The following is a 15,565-nucleotide window of genomic DNA, read 5'->3' on the forward strand; positions in this document are numbered from 1 at the left end:
TAAACCAAGATTGCCTAAACCAAGAAATAAAAGTAGAAGGTAACGCATTAATAAAAATACATAATTGCAGTATACAGTTAAATGAATTCTTAATATCCAACTCCATACCAGAATTGGCACAAAGCATCTACATCAACAATAACGTAACAAAAATTAAACCATTGTCTTATTTACAAACCAAAGAAATCGTAATAGAAAATACGCGATTAAATAATGTATTACATGTAAGCTTAATACTACTAATTGTCATAATCATAATAGGATTAAGCTACAAATTGTTTAATCTAAGTAAAAGCAATAAGCCTAAAACCGACCCGCACATAGAAACACCTTCAGACGAATACGAGGAATACCCAGCAGGCACAGTTTTAGACGCACCTGAACTATATCCAAGGATAATCGCCTGAGGACAGGCTTAAATCTAACAATGGGGGAGTGACATATCTATAGTCCATGCTCCGCATACCCTTGTCTATGCCTATTACCCTGCACCCACAATACTATAAACAGTACGACACCCTCAGCTTCGAACCCTCATAAACAATCTCACGCTCGAAATGGACCACGCGTAGCCGATTGCAGGCAATGTAAACAAACACCCTAAACTGGATGTTGAACATAAAACAATAGATGCCGCCTAGAATCCAGCCGCACTAGAATCCAGCCGCACCAGAATCACGCCACTCTTCAGAGATCAATTACGAATCGATTCTCAAGAATCACACCATCCTAGCTGACCAATCAGAGGCCCTATTCTCAGCCACCCCCAAGTAATGCAACACCGATCATACGCAGCGGAATCCTTTCATCAAAAGCCGCCTTTCCCACATATCGATCGAGTCACGTACTCCATCTCCGAAGCCGAAGTCGAAGCCAACGCCTCCGAATCCAAATCCAAATCCCAAACCGAGCATCATAATAGTAATAGTCTGCATCTAAGAAGCCAACTCAGTTCTGTTCAAGACAAACGTCAATCGCGACACCGTCGGAGAATTCAACCAAAGTTAATTCCGTTCAAGACTTCAGACCTCAGTCATCGTCGGGGAAATAACTAATGTACGCTAAGTTTAAGTGAAAGAATAAAACCTTTTTTAAAACGTAAGCTGAAGTGTCGCATATTTAATTATATACAACCTCGTATGCATATACATCAAATGTATTCTATTGTATATAGAAGATAGGAAAGTAGAACGTGAATATGAGTATATCGAACACATTCGCTACGATGAAGACACCCGTCTAATATTGAATATTTGAACGGCTCAGTTGGCCAAATCCGTGAACTTGAACTTGAGCGGTATGTTGGGAAAGCTGATCAGTTCACTGCGGAAGGCTTTTTCCGTGGAGTGATTGAACTCGATGTTGAAGTTCCGAAGGAGCCGGGCGATGCCCAGCTCCAGCTCCATGTCCACGATGCGCTTTCCAACGCACATCCGGGGTCCAAATCCGAAGGGCAAGAACACAAACGGATTCTTCAGCTTCAAGTCATTTGCTGGGCATTGCCCGGTGGAGTCTGTGGCGTTACGAATTCAACTTTCTGGCAGGAACTCAGCAGCCTTGGGGAAGTGCTCCTCGCTTGATAGCAAGCTCAGGGGAACCATCGACACACAGGTACCAGCTGACACTTGGTATCCGCTCAAAACGCTGTCCCGATTGAGAACTCGGGCATTCATAACAGCCAGCGGATACATCCGATGCGACTCTTTGATGCTGGCACGCAAATAGGGAACGTTCCTCATGGATTCCTCCGTGAAATCCGAGTCCTTGTGGGGCAGTACCTTCATCACCTCCTCTCGGAGTATGGCCTGCTTTTCGGGATTCTTGGCAAGGCAGAGCATGACCGTGTAAATGTGCTAGAGGTCTGAAAAAATATCGAATTATATCAATCTCTGATTATTACGTGATCTGCAGAGTACGTACGGTATCAACTCCGGCCATTAGCATGTCCATGGCCATGATTGTGGCCACCTTCTTGTCGACCTTGAGGAGCTTTTCCAGTACACTCTGCTCGTTCTCAGGACGGACAACACCCTCTTTGGCTTCCTTCTCCAATCGCTCTACCGCCTCATCAATATATGCCGATATAATGTACAGAATGGTGTCGAGAATGTTCATCATTTTCATCAGTTTGGGCGATTTGAACATGCGCCAGGCGGAGGGCTTCAGCTCCAGATCAGCAGATACTTTAAAGAAATCTTTCAAGAGGTGGAAAAGCTTTGTGGCTTCGATCTTTTTGTTCGACTCCTTCAGCAGTCCCAACTGCCTGTCCAATGCCACGACGGAGACTGACTCCAGGGTCCAGCGATTGATGGTGTCTATGAAGTTATCAGGAACCTCTAGAGTGCTGGCATCTCGGATAACTTTAATGCTTTAAATGGAAAATAGTTTTTAAGTATTTAAAGAAACACATTTGTGGAATGGCCTACCGCTGCACAAATTCCTGATTGACCTGGGACATTTTCTTGTAGTAAAGCCTCGCGTTCTTGGGCTGCATGAGGACTGGATTTACAGCCGATCGAAAGTCGCCCCACGCCTTTCCTTGGGTTGGTGCGACGCCCTCGACGCCCTGAAAGAAATCCTTTCTGTGCGTCTGCCGATGGTACAAAAGAGCGTCGGCGCCAGGCCTGTCTGGCCACGTGCCCTCGTGCCGGAATACTACCTCGAAGTCCTTGGGATTGTGTGTACTCAACATGGGAGGTCCTCCCATGATGCCTGGCACAACATGAATGATGCCATTGTCTTCGCGCATGGCCATTATCAACTCCGCAAGGTCCTTGTTCTCATATTTACCCCCTGGCATGAACATTTTGGGAATCAGAGATATCGAATTGGCCCGAGGCACCTGCCTGAAGGGACGCGCCTGCTGCCACTCTGCATCGTCTCGGGTTAGAGCTGCAGCAGCTGTGGTCTGCCGGCGCTGGATATGATCGGTATTGAGGCATTTTACATACCAAATCATTGCCAGCTTCTATCCTCTAACCTGCTGTCCACTGAAAGAGACGGCCGCCACTTGCTTGTGAGCTACGGCAATTCCACTACGGATTTTCAACATATTTTTGCCTTTTCTATGATCTTAACTCGTCCGCAACAAAAACTCAACTGAGGCGCAGTAAAGGCGATTTGGTAATTTGAATTGTTTGTCAAAAATTTATATTTGTCCTCGAAACTATGCGTATAAATGTATCGAGCTTTGGATACTCTTTATTTTGGGTTGGGCTATCAATTGTGCATAATTTTGAAGCTCTAATGGTAGGAAAGTTCGCATAAATATTACGCAATGAAATCTGTGGAGATAATGTTTTTTATCCCCAATCGGCCGACTAATTATTTCGAATTAAATAAAACTCGGAGCAGAAATAAAATTACGATATGTTCTTTAATGCGTGACATCCAAATTGCAAGTGTGGCTTGCCTGCCCTTTACATTGCCGCTCCGATCGCTAAGCGCAGCTTCGCTCGGCCGACGTCGGTAGGCAGACGCAAAGCGGAGATAGCGAAGAGCGAGCTGGCAGAGAGCGTTTAGCAGGGCAAGCAAGCGCAGAGCTTTAACAAGCAAATGAGTGACATAGACATAAGTAGCAAAATAAGCGGCTGAGGGCCAAGAATTAGGTGCTATTTGGCAAGCAGCTAATCGGCTGGGTTCTGCTCCGAACATTCACCCCCCGTTGGAAGGCAAAGGCTTTCAACAGATCCATCCTGAAGGGGCAGAACCGCTATTTTTCCTCTTGAAGATGCTTGCTTGGGCGCAGCTGGCGGCTACGCTGGGATGATCGTCGAACGCAGCAATCGGCGCTTCTTTACGAAGGCGGCTTGTCGTGACTACGTCTTGATCATCGGGAACCTCTGTAATTGCATAGAATGGCAGGAAATTTGGCAATGTAGAAACTGTTGAAAGTTGAATTTCATTTGGCGTGGATATGTAGGTTTTTAATATATGGAAAAGTTCGCGCTGCAGTTCCTGATTCTCCGATCGCAGTTTTTCCACTTGCACCTGGCACTCGAGCAGCTGCTTCCTGCATTGCTGCTCTAAGTTTTGGTACTCCAGCGTTGTGGGTCGAAAATCGTCAATAGAGATGCACGAGGAATTTTCAAAAGCGGTTAAAGCTGCACGCTTATTCTCCGAGCTATCAATGCTTCCTGATACTATCCAACCAAGTTTTGTCTCCTGCAATGTTGGTAATTGGGCTGATAGTCGAATCTGTCCGACGCACATTAAATCGAAGAACAAACCAGAACCTATCAACAGATCGATACGTTGGGGCTTGGAGAAATTAGGATCAGCTAGTTTTAGATTATTCGGCATTGGCCAATCCTTTGCGTCTACGCCGAAGTTAGGCTGCATTTCCGTAATTGAGTTGGTGACAATTGCAGCGAAGGAAGCTCGATAGCTTGCGTCCTGGGATTGTACAACTATATGTACAGACTTGCTCGAAGGTAGAATGGAATCTCCGATTCCAGAGATGTGAACATAAGACGAGCGATGATCCAACTGCAACTGATCAGCAAGTCTAGATGTTACAAAGTTTGCCTGTGATGCAGAATCCAAAATGGCACGACATGGGATAAGTGCTCCATAACGATCTGTTACATGGACGAGGGCAGTAGGTAGCAACACGTTCTGGCTAGGCTGAGATTTCTGGATCGAGGGGGGAGGGCTAGAACACCCGCTTGCTAGAAGCACAGTCGCGGCCTCTTGCTGGATCGATTCCTCGGCCGGTGAAGAGGAAGATGAAGCACCAGTTCCCGATGGAATGTGGAGTAGCGTGTGATGTTTGGCCTGGCAATGCCTGCAAGGTCCTGACCTGCACCTCTGCAATTCATGGCCTTGTTGAGGCAGTTCAAACACAAGCGGCTCTTCTTTGCTTCTTTGTATCGTTCAAACGCAGAGAGATTCAGGAATGCCTGACATCTAGATATGTAATGCTCGGAGGAATTGCAATGGTTACATATGGGGTTAGGATGGTCGTTACTGGAGGTGATAAGGGTGACAGGTTTGTCTTCTCCCACCTGTTGACTAGGGGTTGTTGCCATGGCTGATCCCAAATTCTCCAGCATCCGACATCTCGCTTCCAATAATGAGGCCATGCTTGACCACCGAGGCAATCCTGACGTCGGCAAGTTCTCTTCCCATTTCTCCTTTGTTTTGTGGTCCAGTTTCGTGCCTATGATGAAAATCAGCAACCCATCCGAAATCTCCTGCGGGGTCGCCAAGGTCTGAAGTGCACGCAAGTGCGAATTGATTTTGTCGCTGAGCGCGCGCAAGCCGATAGCTGAGCCCTTCTCCACCCCTTGCAGCCCGAAAATGGCCTTGACGTGTGCCTGAAAATGTAACAGTTTATTATCGAATCGCAACATTAGCAAATTCAACGCCTTGTCGTAATTCTCCTTAGAAAGTTCCAAGGAACGAATCGTATCCAGCGCAGCACCATCTAGACATCCACGAAGATATTGGAATTTTTCGATGATTGGTATACGATGGTCTTTGTGCACCATTGTCGAGAACATCGAGTGGAATTCTGGCCAATCCATGTAGTTCCCCCCGAATCGCGGAAGCTGCAACTCGGGCATTCGAGAACGGCCTATACTATTATAGGCGAACAACGACGAATTCCCCTCGAGAGTATGCCGAGCCGTTGAATTGGCAACATTTACCGTGCGAGCAGCCATCAACTCCCGCGACAGCCTGGACCTAACCTTCACATAAACATTCGAAAAGTCCAGTCGGGCATCATGGGCTAACTGCAGGAAATCCAGCCTTTCAAGGCTTGTTTGAGCGGCATCGAAATCCGCATTCATTCGCTCGATTTGCTCTAAGCGAGCTTGAAGTTCTGCCTCATCTAACTCGGCAAGCTCTTCCTTGGTGAGAAAGCGATCCATGGCCTCTAGTTGGCGCGCGATGGACTCGGCCTTGTGCTTGTAGAAATCTACATCACTCGGCATTGCTGCGTTCGCGACATTGGTAGGCTCAGGTGCTGCCATGTTGAGGTTTTAAAAGAGTCACTCAGCACGACCGAAAAGGACACCCTGTATACGTATAAACGTGGGAACCGAAAGCAAAGGGATTGCAGCTAATGCCTTTAGCTGTGCGGCTGTGCGAGCTGTCCGATTCCGCTTTGTACTCCGCTTGTGTGTATTAGTGAGTTCGCTGCACTGCCTACCGCACTGCACTGACCGAATTGGCGCGACAGAGAAATTAATAGCCAGCAATGCGTGTATGTAGGTGTATGTAAGTGTGTTTTAGCACCGAATTGTGCTTAACCGCCGAAAATTTGCTAAGGCTAACGAATGTCGATCGCGAATGATTATTAATTGACACTGCAACTCAGAGATCACGTCGGGGTCACCAAATTTTATGTGGAGATAATGTTTTTTATCCCCAATCGGCCGACTAATTATTTCGAATTAAATAAAACTCGGCGCAGAAATAAAATTACGATATGTTCTTTAATGCGTGACATCCAAATTGCAAGTGTGGCTTGCCTGCCCTTTACATTGCCGCTCCGATCGCTAAGCGCAGCTTCGCTCGGCCGACGTCGGTAGGCAGACGCAAAGCGGAGATAGCGAAGAGCGAGCTGGCAGAGAGCGTTTAGCAGGGCAAGCAAGCGCAGAGCTTTAACAAACAAATGAGTGACATAGACATAAGTAACAAACAAAATAAGCGGCTGAGGGCCAAGAATTAGGTGCTATTTGGCAAGCAGCTAATCGGCTGGGTTCTGCTCCGAACAAAATCATTGCAGGAATTGATTAAAGAGATGAAAAATCATTCGTATAATCATAATATAAGTAATATGGAATTACTTTTGATGTGCAGGAATTAAAGTTCAGTTTATCGATATTTTAATAGCTATTCCATCGCCATGTTTAACGCACAAATGATTGTAACTTTTAAGGGAATCAATTTTCTATAGGATTTTTTCCATTTTTTAAACGAAGTCAAATAATATATACCCCACCATTCCCTAGAAAATGTTTGAGTATCATGATGACTTGCAAATATGATATCTAATCAGTTGCACAACTGATTAGAAATTCGCTGGTAAACAATTATATACAGGTTCTACAGCACTTACCAAGAGATATGAACACTTCGATTGTTGGGAAAGGTAAGCTTTCCATGTCAACAATTCAGAGCCTTATTGATGTTTATGTTTGTAGGTTTTACATGTTTAAAGGTAGGTCTGAAACAGGACCAATATCAAAACGTCGTTCATATGATAGCTATATAATGTGGTTCCTTATTGATTTTTATGTTTGTAGGTTCTACATGTTCAAAGGTAGATCCTCTTCCATGCCATTATCAATACATCGTTCTCTATGACAGCTATTGATATTGTCGTTCCTTATATATGTTTATATTTGTAGGTTCTATCGATACTTCGTTTATATGTCATTCGATGTGATCTGTTTCGACGAATGATCTGGGTATTCATGAAACTTAATGAGCTTCAAAACTGAGAGACTAGTTTGAACAGAAACAGGTTTAAGATGGATAGACGGACATGGCTAAATCGACTTGCATATTCATCTAGGAATATAGTATTATGATTGATCTGACTCTCAATGAAATGAAACAAATAAATCGCCATAATTATGGCATCAGATTTTTTGGCCAAATTTAATTTATTGGTCATGGAATGGTCGGTAGACTGCCGAAAGTTTTGGGCCTGATAATAATATAAACAAGCTAATCTTTAGCGATTTTTTATATCTTGTTATTATACCCGATACTCAAAATGAGTATTGGGGTATATTAGATTTGTGGTAAAAGTGGATGTGTGTAACGTCCAGAAGGAATCGTTTCCGACCCCATAAAGTATATATATTCTTGATCAGCATCAATAGCCGAGTCGATTGGGCCCTGTCTGTCTGTCTGTCTGTCCGTCTGTCCGTCTGTCCGTCTGGCCGTCCGTCCGTCTGTCCGTCCCCTTCAGCGCCTAGTGCTCAAAGACTATAAGAGCTAGAGCAACGATGTTTTGGATCCAGACTTCTGTGATATGTCACTGCCACAAAAATATTTCAAAACTTCGCCCCGCCCACTTCCGCCCCCACAAAGGACGAAAATCTGTGGCATTCACAATTTTAAAGATATGAGAAAACCAAAAACGTAGAAGTGTAGAGAATGACCATATCTTTAGGACTGCGGAATCTGAATTGGATCGTATTATTATTATAGCCCGCATCAAGAAAACAATTTCATTTTTTCTCGCCCTGTCTCTCTCTAACACACACGTAGCATAGGCGGCTTTGCTTAGAGTAAAACATTAGCGCCTAGATCTCAGAGACTATAAAAGCTAGAGCAACCAAATTTGGTATCCACACTCCTAATATATCGGACCGAGACGAGTTTGTTTCCAAATTTCGCCCCACCCCCTTCCGCCCACACAAAGGACGAAAATCTGTTGCATCCACAATATTGCACATTCGAGAAAACTAAAAACGCAGAATCATAGATAATGACCATATCTATCAGATTGCTGAATCTGGATCAGATCAGATCATTTTAATAGCCAATAGGAACAAATCAATTTGCAGTGGCTACGCAGCGCCCGACGTCACGCTCAGACTGATTTTCTGTCTCTCTCGCACGCACTCTTTGTCGTGTCGTTTAATATTAGCGGCGTCTGCCGGAGGAGAGCCATACTGACTTAGTATCGGGTATAACCGTACAGTTGCGGTGTCCGCAGCAACTCACAACGTTCCCCCTCGTTTTTTTTTTGGTTCGGTTGTCCTTCTTGAAGGTAATTTAATTTTTATTGGGCCAACATCGAAAATAAATGAAACAGAGATAAACAGATAAAGGTACAAAAATTGAAATCAAACATAAAACGCAAATAAAAATTCCAATAATCTCATCGTGGATTCGGCCACATGCGACTTTCACGTGGCGATGGGAGCTTCAATTGATTGCCAAATCGAGGCCTCTCCTCCTGATTGACCGCCTGCTTTGACGGTGTGTTGGCGGCCGACGCCACCGAATTGTGGTTTACGAGGACATGGCGAATTCGTGGCACAGCCACGCGATTGCGCTGATGCTGAGCCCCGCCGACGGGCAGCACTGAGGAGCGACTCGTGGGCACCAATTCTTCATAGGAGATCCCGGCTTCGCGGTCATTTTCAGTGGTCTCATCGGTCATATACTCGGAATCGCTGGGCGATCTTGTATCCGGCACCGCTGATTTTGTGCGTGGCTTCTTGTTCGAGCGTGTGCCAATGCTGCGTCTGCCCAATCCCCCGCTGCGACGCAATGTGTTGTCCAGGACGCGGACCCGCTTTAGTGGCGACTTGGACGCCTTCAGCTGGCTGTTGGCCAGCCGCTGTGCGGTACACGGCGACGGGCGTATCGAATTCAGAGAGCTCATGAGGCTGCGCTTGGCGTTGGGAGTCCGATACCCCGAAGAGCTGGCGGCTGCTGATGGATTCAGTCGCTTGTGCAGATTCCCAGTGCTCTTGGTCATATTGGGAGTGATCAGCTGGATTGTTGGGGTCTTGCGCAACGACATTGTCGAGGTCGACATTGAGGACATGTTCTTCAAAGTTCGGGGCGTGCGAGGGGCCGTTGAACCGGCAGTCGGCGGTGGCATCATCAATTTGCTGCTGCTGCCCGTCCTCGTGGTGGGCGGGGCCTTCTTGCGGGCCGAGCTCTGCTTGGCCTGCCGATAGTTCTCCCATTCGCCAGCCATCAGCTCCAGTATGTTCTCGCCATAAACCAGAAACGGGCCATGCGATTGCACCTCATAGGCGTGCACCAGTTCAGTGATCTGCTGCTCAATCTTGGGCAGCTTCGAAGTGATGGCCTTGCGTTCCTTTTCCTCTTTAAGGAACTGGCCGCCACGATTGTTCAAACGATTCGGCTCGTTGGCCTTTGCCTCTAGAGCCTGCATGCGGGACCAAAGTTCTGCACGGCTCTCGTACAGATCGAAAATCTCCTTGTTGCACGTGTAGAAGTTCTTCAGATCATCCAGCTCCAGCTCGTGCAGCTCCAACAGGTCTTCGTTGTAATACTTATTGTAGTAGTTGGAGAAACGCTTGCGCTCCTGCTGGCTCTTGAGCGTTAGATCCCACCACTTGCTTATCTCGACGCGCAGCTGCTCGATGAACGTCTTGAGGTTCTGTCTGCGCAGTGCCTGGCAGCGCTGCAGCTCCGAATGGAGGATGTCATAGGTGCGCTGCGTATTCTCGGTGCACTCGTGCACTCGTCGCATGGCGCTCTCGTCCGTCTCCTGGAGGCGATCCCACAGCACGTAGATCTTCTCGCGCATGTCATGGATTTTGGAGCGCAGCTCCTGGATCTGCTCGGCATAACTGTTGCGCATCTGCCGCAGCCGCTCTAGTATCTCTGGTGTTAGATTGTGGCTCAGATCGTTCAGTAGGCGATCCTCTGCATCGGTCTGGGGCATCAGCTGGAGCATATTCATGTCATGCTTGATGGCCTTGCGCAGCTGGTCCAGCTCCGTCTGGCGCACTGCGCGCTGAGAGCGCAGGTTGTCGAGATGGTCGCGAAAGCCGTCCATCTCATCGGGCAGGGGCAGCGGGTCCGCCAGTAGAGGGAGCGGCAGTGCGCCCAGCTCTTCGCAGAGCTGCTCCTGCTGGAGCAGCAGCTCCCGATCTCCGCCCGACGTTTCGAGAGCTCCTCGCGCAGATGCTCAATGCTTTTGTCCAGCTTCAGCTGCCATATGATCAGTGGCACATCGTCGGGCCTCTAACCAATGTCCACCGTCTCATGGAGGAGTCGGGTGAGGTCGCTGGTCTTCGGCTCGAACATGAGGGACCACATTGAATGGAGCTGCTCCACATGCTCGCCAGTCATCCCAAGGATCTCTCCCTTGATGGAGGTTGGGTCAACCATAGCCAATAGGAATGGGTCTTGTATTCGCGAATGGAAGGAATTTATGTGATGTGTGCAGGATTTCGATTGCACAATGTGTTGCTCAAGGAAAATGCCTCCGCACCGATAAGTGACGCCTCTCGTGTTGGCACAAATTGCACAATGAAAATTTTGTGTGCTTGATTTGCCTCATGCCTCAAAGCACAAAACAAGTTGATTCTGATTGACGTGCGGCCAAAAAAACACCTACTTTATATTGCAAATAAGTTCCTTCAAGGTTTTCCAGTTGTAAAGATAATTTAGGATGAGAAATGTGTTTACTGTTGGGCAAATTGATCAGGGAGGAGCGGAAAGCGTTCTCCGTGGGATGATTGAAATCGATGCTAAAGTTCCGAATGAGTCGAGCGAGGCCCAGCTCGAGCTCCATGTCCACGATGCGCTTTCCAACGCACATCCGGGGTCCAAATCCGAAGGGCAAGAACACAAACGGATTCTTCAGCTTCAAGTCATTTGCCGGGCATTGCCCGTTGGAGTCTGTGGCGTTACGAATCCAACGTTCTGGCAGGAACTCAGCAGCCTTGGGGAAGTGCTCCTCGCTTGATAGCAAGCTCAGGGGAACCATCGACACACAGGTACCAGCTGGCACTTGGTATCTGCTCAAAACGCTGTCCCAATTGAGAAATCGGCCATTGCCGATGACCAAAGGATAGATCCGTTGTGACTCTTTGATGCAGGCACGTAGATAGGGAACGTTCTTCATCGATGCCTCAGTGAATTCGGAGTCCTTCTCGGGTAGAACCTTTATCACCTCTTCTCGGAGTACGGCCTGCTTCTCCGGATTCTTGGCAAGGCACAGCAAGGCCGCTGTAAAGGTACTTGAGGTCTGGAAAAAAAGGATGTATGAGATAAGGGTAAGTATGAGAACAACAGACTACGTACGGTATCCACTCCGGCCATTAGCATGTCCATGGCCATAACCGTCGCCACCTTTTTGTCGATCTTGAGCAGCTTTTCCAGTACACTCTGCTCGCTCTCAGGGCGGACAACACCCTCCTTGGCCTCTTTCTCTAGACGCTCTATAGCTTCGTCTACATACGCTGAAGTTATTTCTTGAACGCCATCTAGGGACTTCATTAGCTTCATTAGCTTGGGTGTTTTAACGTAACGCCAGATGGAGGGCTTCATCTCCAGATCGGCTGTTAATTCAAAAAAATCGTCCAGGTACTTGAAAAGTAACACAGCCTGGTCGTTATCGCCCGACTCTTTGAGCAGTGCCAACTGCTTGTCCAGAGCCACCACAGAGACTGACTCGAGGGTCCACCGATTTATAACGTTTAAGAAATCATCTGGAGCTTCCTGGGTATCGATATCCCGGAGTGCTTTAATACTGTGAAGGGGGGAGAACATACTTGAGCGTAAACAGGGATTTATTATCAGTCATACGCACCGTTGCACAAACTCCTGGTTCACTTGGGACATCTTCTTATAGTAAAGCCGCACGTTCTTCGGCTGCATTAGGACAGTATTTACAGCCGATCGAAAGTCGCTCCAGGTTTTTCCTTGTGTGGGTAAAGCTCCCTCCACTCCCTGGAAGAAATCCTTTCTATGAGTCTTCCGATGATAGCGAAGAGTATCGCTGCCAGGCCGATGCGGCCACACTCCTTCGTTCCGGAACACGACCTCGAAGTCCTTGGGATTGTGAGTCATCAGGTATGACGTACCTCCCATCATACCTTGTAAATATAATATGTTTCCATAGTCGTCTTGCAAAGCTTTGAACAATTTCACAATGTCCAGTTTGCTATATTTTCCTCCAGGCATAAAATTCCGAACAGTAGACAGAAAAGTTGTACTAGGAATCTGATCAAAGGGACGAGCTTGTAGCCACCCTGCATCATTTCTGGGCTCTGCTACAGCTGCTGTGGTCTGCCAACGCTACAAGAGATTTAAAAACGTATATCACTGTGATATCGGATCTATATGTATACTATATATTTACCAGCGGACTGCTGACAGAGAGGGCTGCTTTGTGCGCCTGAATTATAGATAGACCGCTGCGCACTTTCAACATTTTGCTTGTTAGGAACTTCATTCATTCACTGCCAGAGCTATACTGCTAAATCATTCATTCCATTAGCTAGCTATTTGAAAGGCCTGCGAGAGCTTTGTTGAAAAAAGAGCTGACCGATAACAGAGCACAAACAGAACAAGAGAGAGAGAGAGTGCCAAAACACGTTCGCGGGAGCGTGCGAATGCCAACAGAAATAATTGTAAACATTTGCCATATTTTTTTAATATAGACTGCTATTTGATCGACTATGTTATACCTTCTACGGAATATTTAGGAATATAGTATAATGATTGATCTGACTCTCAATGAAATGAAACAAATAAATCGCCATAATTATGGCATCAGATTTTTTGGCCAAATTTAATTTATTGGGCATGGAATGGTCGGTAGACTGCCGAAAGTTTTGGGCCTGATAATAATATAAACAAGCTAATCTTTAGCGCTTTTTTATATCTTGTTATTTTTTTTTTGGTTCGGTTGTCCTTCTTGAAGGTAATTTAATTTTTATTGGGCCAACATCGAAAATAAATGAAACAGAGATAAACAGATAAAGGTACAAAAAATAAAATCAAACATAAAACGCAAATAAAAATTCCAATAATCTCATCGTGGATTCGGCCACATGCGACTTTCACGTGGCCATGGGAGCTTCAATTGATTGCCAAATCGAGGCCTCTCCTCCTGATTGACCGCCTGCTTTGACGGTGTGTTGGCGGCCGACGCCACCGAATTGTGGTTTACGAGGACATGGCGAATTCGTGGCACAGCCACGCGATTGCGCTGATGCTGAGCCCCGCCGACGGGCAGCACTGAGGAGCGACTCGTGGGCACCAATTCTTCATAGGAGATCCCGGCTTCGCGGTCATTTTCAGTGCTCTCATCGGTCATATACTCGGAATCGCTGGGCGATCTTGTATCCGGCACCGCTGATTTTGTGCGTGGCTTCTTGTTCGAGCGTGTGCCAATGCTGCGTCTGCCCAATCCCCCGCTGCGACGCAATGTGTTGTCCAGGACGCGGACCCGCTTTAGTGGCGCCTTGGACGCCTTCAGCTGGCTGTTGGCCAGCAGCTGTGCGGTAGACGGCGACGGGCGTATCGAATTCAGAGAGCTCATGAGGCTGCGCTTGGCGTTGGGAGTCCGATACCCCGAAGAGCTGGCGGCTGCTGATGGATTCAGTCGCTTGTGCAGATTCCCAGTGCTCTTGGTCATATTGGGAGTGATCAGCTGGATTGTTGGGGTCTTGCGCAACGACATTGTCGAGGTCGACATTGAGGACATGTTCTTCAAAGTTCGGGGCGTGCGAGGGGCCGTTGAACCGGCAGTCGGCGGTGGCATCATCAATTTGCTGCTGCTGCCCGTCCTCGTGGTGGGCGGGGCCTTCTTGCGGGCCGAGCTCTGCTTGGCCTGCCGATAGTTCTCCCATTCGCCAGCCATCAGCTCCAGTATGTTCTTGCCATAAACCAGAAACGGGCCATGCGATTGCACCTCATAGGCGTGCACCAGTTCAGTGATCTGCTGCTCAATCTTGGGCAGCTTCGAGGTGATAGCCTTGCGTTCCTTTTCCTCTTTAAGGAACTGGCCGCCACGATTGTTGAAACGATTCGGCTCGTTGGCCTTTGGACCAAAGTTCTGCACGGCTCTCGTACAGATCGAAAATCTCCTTGTTGCACGTGTAGAAGCTCTTCAGATCATCCAGCTCCAGCTCGTGCAGCTCCAACAGGTCTTCGTTGTAATACTTATTGTAGTAGTTGGAGAAACGCTTGCGCTCCTGCTGGCTCTTGAGCGTTAGATCCCACCACTTGCTTATCTCGACGCGCAGCTGCTCGATGAACGTCTTGAGGTTCTGTCTGCGCAGTGCCTGGCAGCGCTGCAGCTCCGAATGGAGGATGTCATAGGTGCGCTGCGTATTCTCGGTGCACTCGTGCACTCGTCGCATGGCGCTCTCGTCCGTCTCCTGGAGGCGATCCCACAGCACGTAGATCTTCTCGCGCATGTCATGGATTTTGGAGCGCAGCTCCTGGATCTGCTCGGCATAACTGTTGCGCATCTGCCGCAGCCGCTCTAGTGTCTCTGGTGTTAGATTGTGGCTCAGTTCGTTCAGTAGGCGATCCTCTGCATCGGTCTGGGGCATCAGCTCGAGCATCTTCATGTCATGCTTGATGGCCTTGCGCAGCTGGTCCAGCTCCGTCTGGCGCACTGCGCGCTGAGAGCGCAGGTTGTCGAGATGGTCGCGAACGCCGTCCATCTCATCGGGCAGGGGCAGCGGCTCTGCCAGTAGAGGGAGCGGCAGTGCGCCCAGCTCTTCGCAGAGCTGCTCCTGCTGGAGCAGCAGCTCCCCGATCTCCGCCCGACGTTTCGAGAGCTCCTCGCGCAGATGCTCAATGCTTTTGTCCAGCTTCAGCTGCAATGTGATCAGTGGCACATCGTAGGGCCTCTGACCAATGTCCACCGTCTCATGGAGGAGTCGGGTGAGGTCGCTGGCCTCGGCTCGGAGTGCGGCTATGTCATCCAGGATGGCCGCCTGCTTCTCCCACGACTCGGTCAGCAGATCCGTATAGAAATTATCCGCGTGCGCCTTGAGTTTGTGAAGAAAGTCCTCGCATGTCTTCGGCCCGAACATGAGGGACCACATTGAATGGAGCTGCTCCACATGCTCGCCAGTCATCTCAA

The 15,565-nt window shown here is 48.0% G+C and overlaps 5 protein-coding genes and 1 pseudogene across 5 annotated transcripts; all 6 read right to left on the reverse strand.

Moving 5' to 3' along the window:
- Positions 1 to 1,163: 1,163 nt before the first annotated feature.
- LOC117194831 lies at positions 1,164 to 1,784 on the reverse strand (annotated as a pseudogene).
- Positions 1,764 to 3,102, reverse strand: LOC117194745 (probable cytochrome P450 12a4, mitochondrial). The gene is made up of 4 exons (XM_033399241.1): positions 2,981 to 3,102; positions 2,427 to 2,917; positions 1,921 to 2,368; positions 1,764 to 1,861 (listed from the first exon to the last, which is right to left on the reverse strand). The coding sequence occupies exons 1-4, from the start codon at positions 3,050 to 3,052 to the stop codon at positions 1,784 to 1,786; spliced, it is 1,089 nt and encodes a 362-aa protein (XP_033255132.1). The 5' UTR covers positions 3,053 to 3,102; the 3' UTR covers positions 1,764 to 1,783.
- A 4,055-nt stretch (positions 3,103 to 7,157) lies between these two features.
- Positions 7,158 to 10,201, reverse strand: LOC117194832 (protein regulator of cytokinesis 1-like). Its single transcript, XM_033399309.1, has 2 exons — positions 8,857 to 10,201; positions 7,158 to 7,177 (listed from the first exon to the last, which is right to left on the reverse strand). The coding sequence occupies exons 1-2, from the start codon at positions 10,199 to 10,201 to the stop codon at positions 7,158 to 7,160; spliced, it is 1,365 nt and encodes a 454-aa protein (XP_033255200.1).
- A 161-nt stretch (positions 10,202 to 10,362) lies between these two features.
- LOC117194833 (probable cytochrome P450 12a5, mitochondrial) lies at positions 10,363 to 12,231 on the reverse strand. The gene is made up of 3 exons (XM_033399310.1): positions 11,764 to 12,231; positions 11,082 to 11,707; positions 10,363 to 10,387 (listed from the first exon to the last, which is right to left on the reverse strand). Exons 1-3 carry the CDS (start codon positions 12,229 to 12,231, stop codon positions 10,363 to 10,365), a joined length of 1,119 nt encoding a protein of 372 aa, XP_033255201.1.
- Positions 12,224 to 12,905, reverse strand: LOC117194796 (probable cytochrome P450 12a4, mitochondrial). Its single transcript, XM_033399283.1, has 2 exons — positions 12,824 to 12,905; positions 12,224 to 12,759 (listed from the first exon to the last, which is right to left on the reverse strand). The coding sequence occupies exons 1-2, from the start codon at positions 12,893 to 12,895 to the stop codon at positions 12,262 to 12,264; spliced, it is 570 nt and encodes a 189-aa protein (XP_033255174.1). The 5' UTR covers positions 12,896 to 12,905; the 3' UTR covers positions 12,224 to 12,261.
- A 235-nt stretch (positions 12,906 to 13,140) lies between these two features.
- Positions 13,141 to 14,173, reverse strand: LOC117194834. The gene is made up of 2 exons (XM_033399311.1): positions 13,543 to 14,173; positions 13,141 to 13,154 (listed from the first exon to the last, which is right to left on the reverse strand). Exons 1-2 carry the CDS (start codon positions 14,171 to 14,173, stop codon positions 13,141 to 13,143), a joined length of 645 nt encoding a protein of 214 aa, XP_033255202.1.
- Positions 14,174 to 15,565: the final 1,392 nt, after the last annotated feature.

This window comes from Drosophila miranda, assembly GCF_003369915.1.
Source record: "Drosophila miranda strain MSH22 chromosome Y unlocalized genomic scaffold, D.miranda_PacBio2.1 Contig_Y3_pilon, whole genome shotgun sequence".
NCBI lineage: Eukaryota > Metazoa > Arthropoda > Insecta > Diptera > Drosophilidae > Drosophila > Drosophila miranda.

Coding starts and splice junctions, on each gene's coding strand:
- LOC117194832 (XM_033399309.1), bottom strand. CDS start 10,201: ATGCGACGAGTGCACGAGTGCACCGAGAATACGCAGCGCACCTATGAC. Junction 7,178..8,856: donor AAGTCGCATGTGGCCGAATC/CACGATGAGATT, acceptor GTCCTGTTTCAG/ACCTACCTTTAAACATGTAA.
- LOC117194745 (XM_033399241.1), bottom strand. CDS start 3,052: ATGTTGAAAATCCGTAGTGGAATTGCCGTAGCTCACAAGCAAGTGGCG. Junction 2,918..2,980: donor TCTCTTTCAGTGGACAGCAG/GTTAGAGGATAG, acceptor GATCATATCCAG/CGCCGGCAGACCACAGCTGC. Junction 2,369..2,426: donor AATCAGGAATTTGTGCAGCG/GTAGGCCATTCC, acceptor TTCCATTTAAAG/CATTAAAGTTATCCGAGATG.
- LOC117194796 (XM_033399283.1), bottom strand. CDS start 12,895: ATGTTGAAAGTGCGCAGCGGTCTATCTATAATTCAGGCGCACAAAGCA. Junction 12,760..12,823: donor TCTCTGTCAGCAGTCCGCTG/GTAAATATATAG, acceptor AATCTCTTGTAG/CGTTGGCAGACCACAGCAGC.
- LOC117194833 (XM_033399310.1), bottom strand. CDS start 12,231: ATGTTCTCCCCCCTTCACAGTATTAAAGCACTCCGGGATATCGATACC. Junction 11,708..11,763: donor TAATGGCCGGAGTGGATACC/GTACGTAGTCTG, acceptor CTTTTTTTCCAG/ACCTCAAGTACCTTTACAGC. Junction 10,388..11,081: donor CTTGAAGGAACTTATTTGCA/ATATAAAGTAGG, acceptor CTGATGCCCCAG/ACCGATGCAGAGGATCGCCT.
- LOC117194834 (XM_033399311.1), bottom strand. CDS start 14,173: ATGTCCTCAATGTCGACCTCGACAATGTCGTTGCGCAAGACCCCAACA.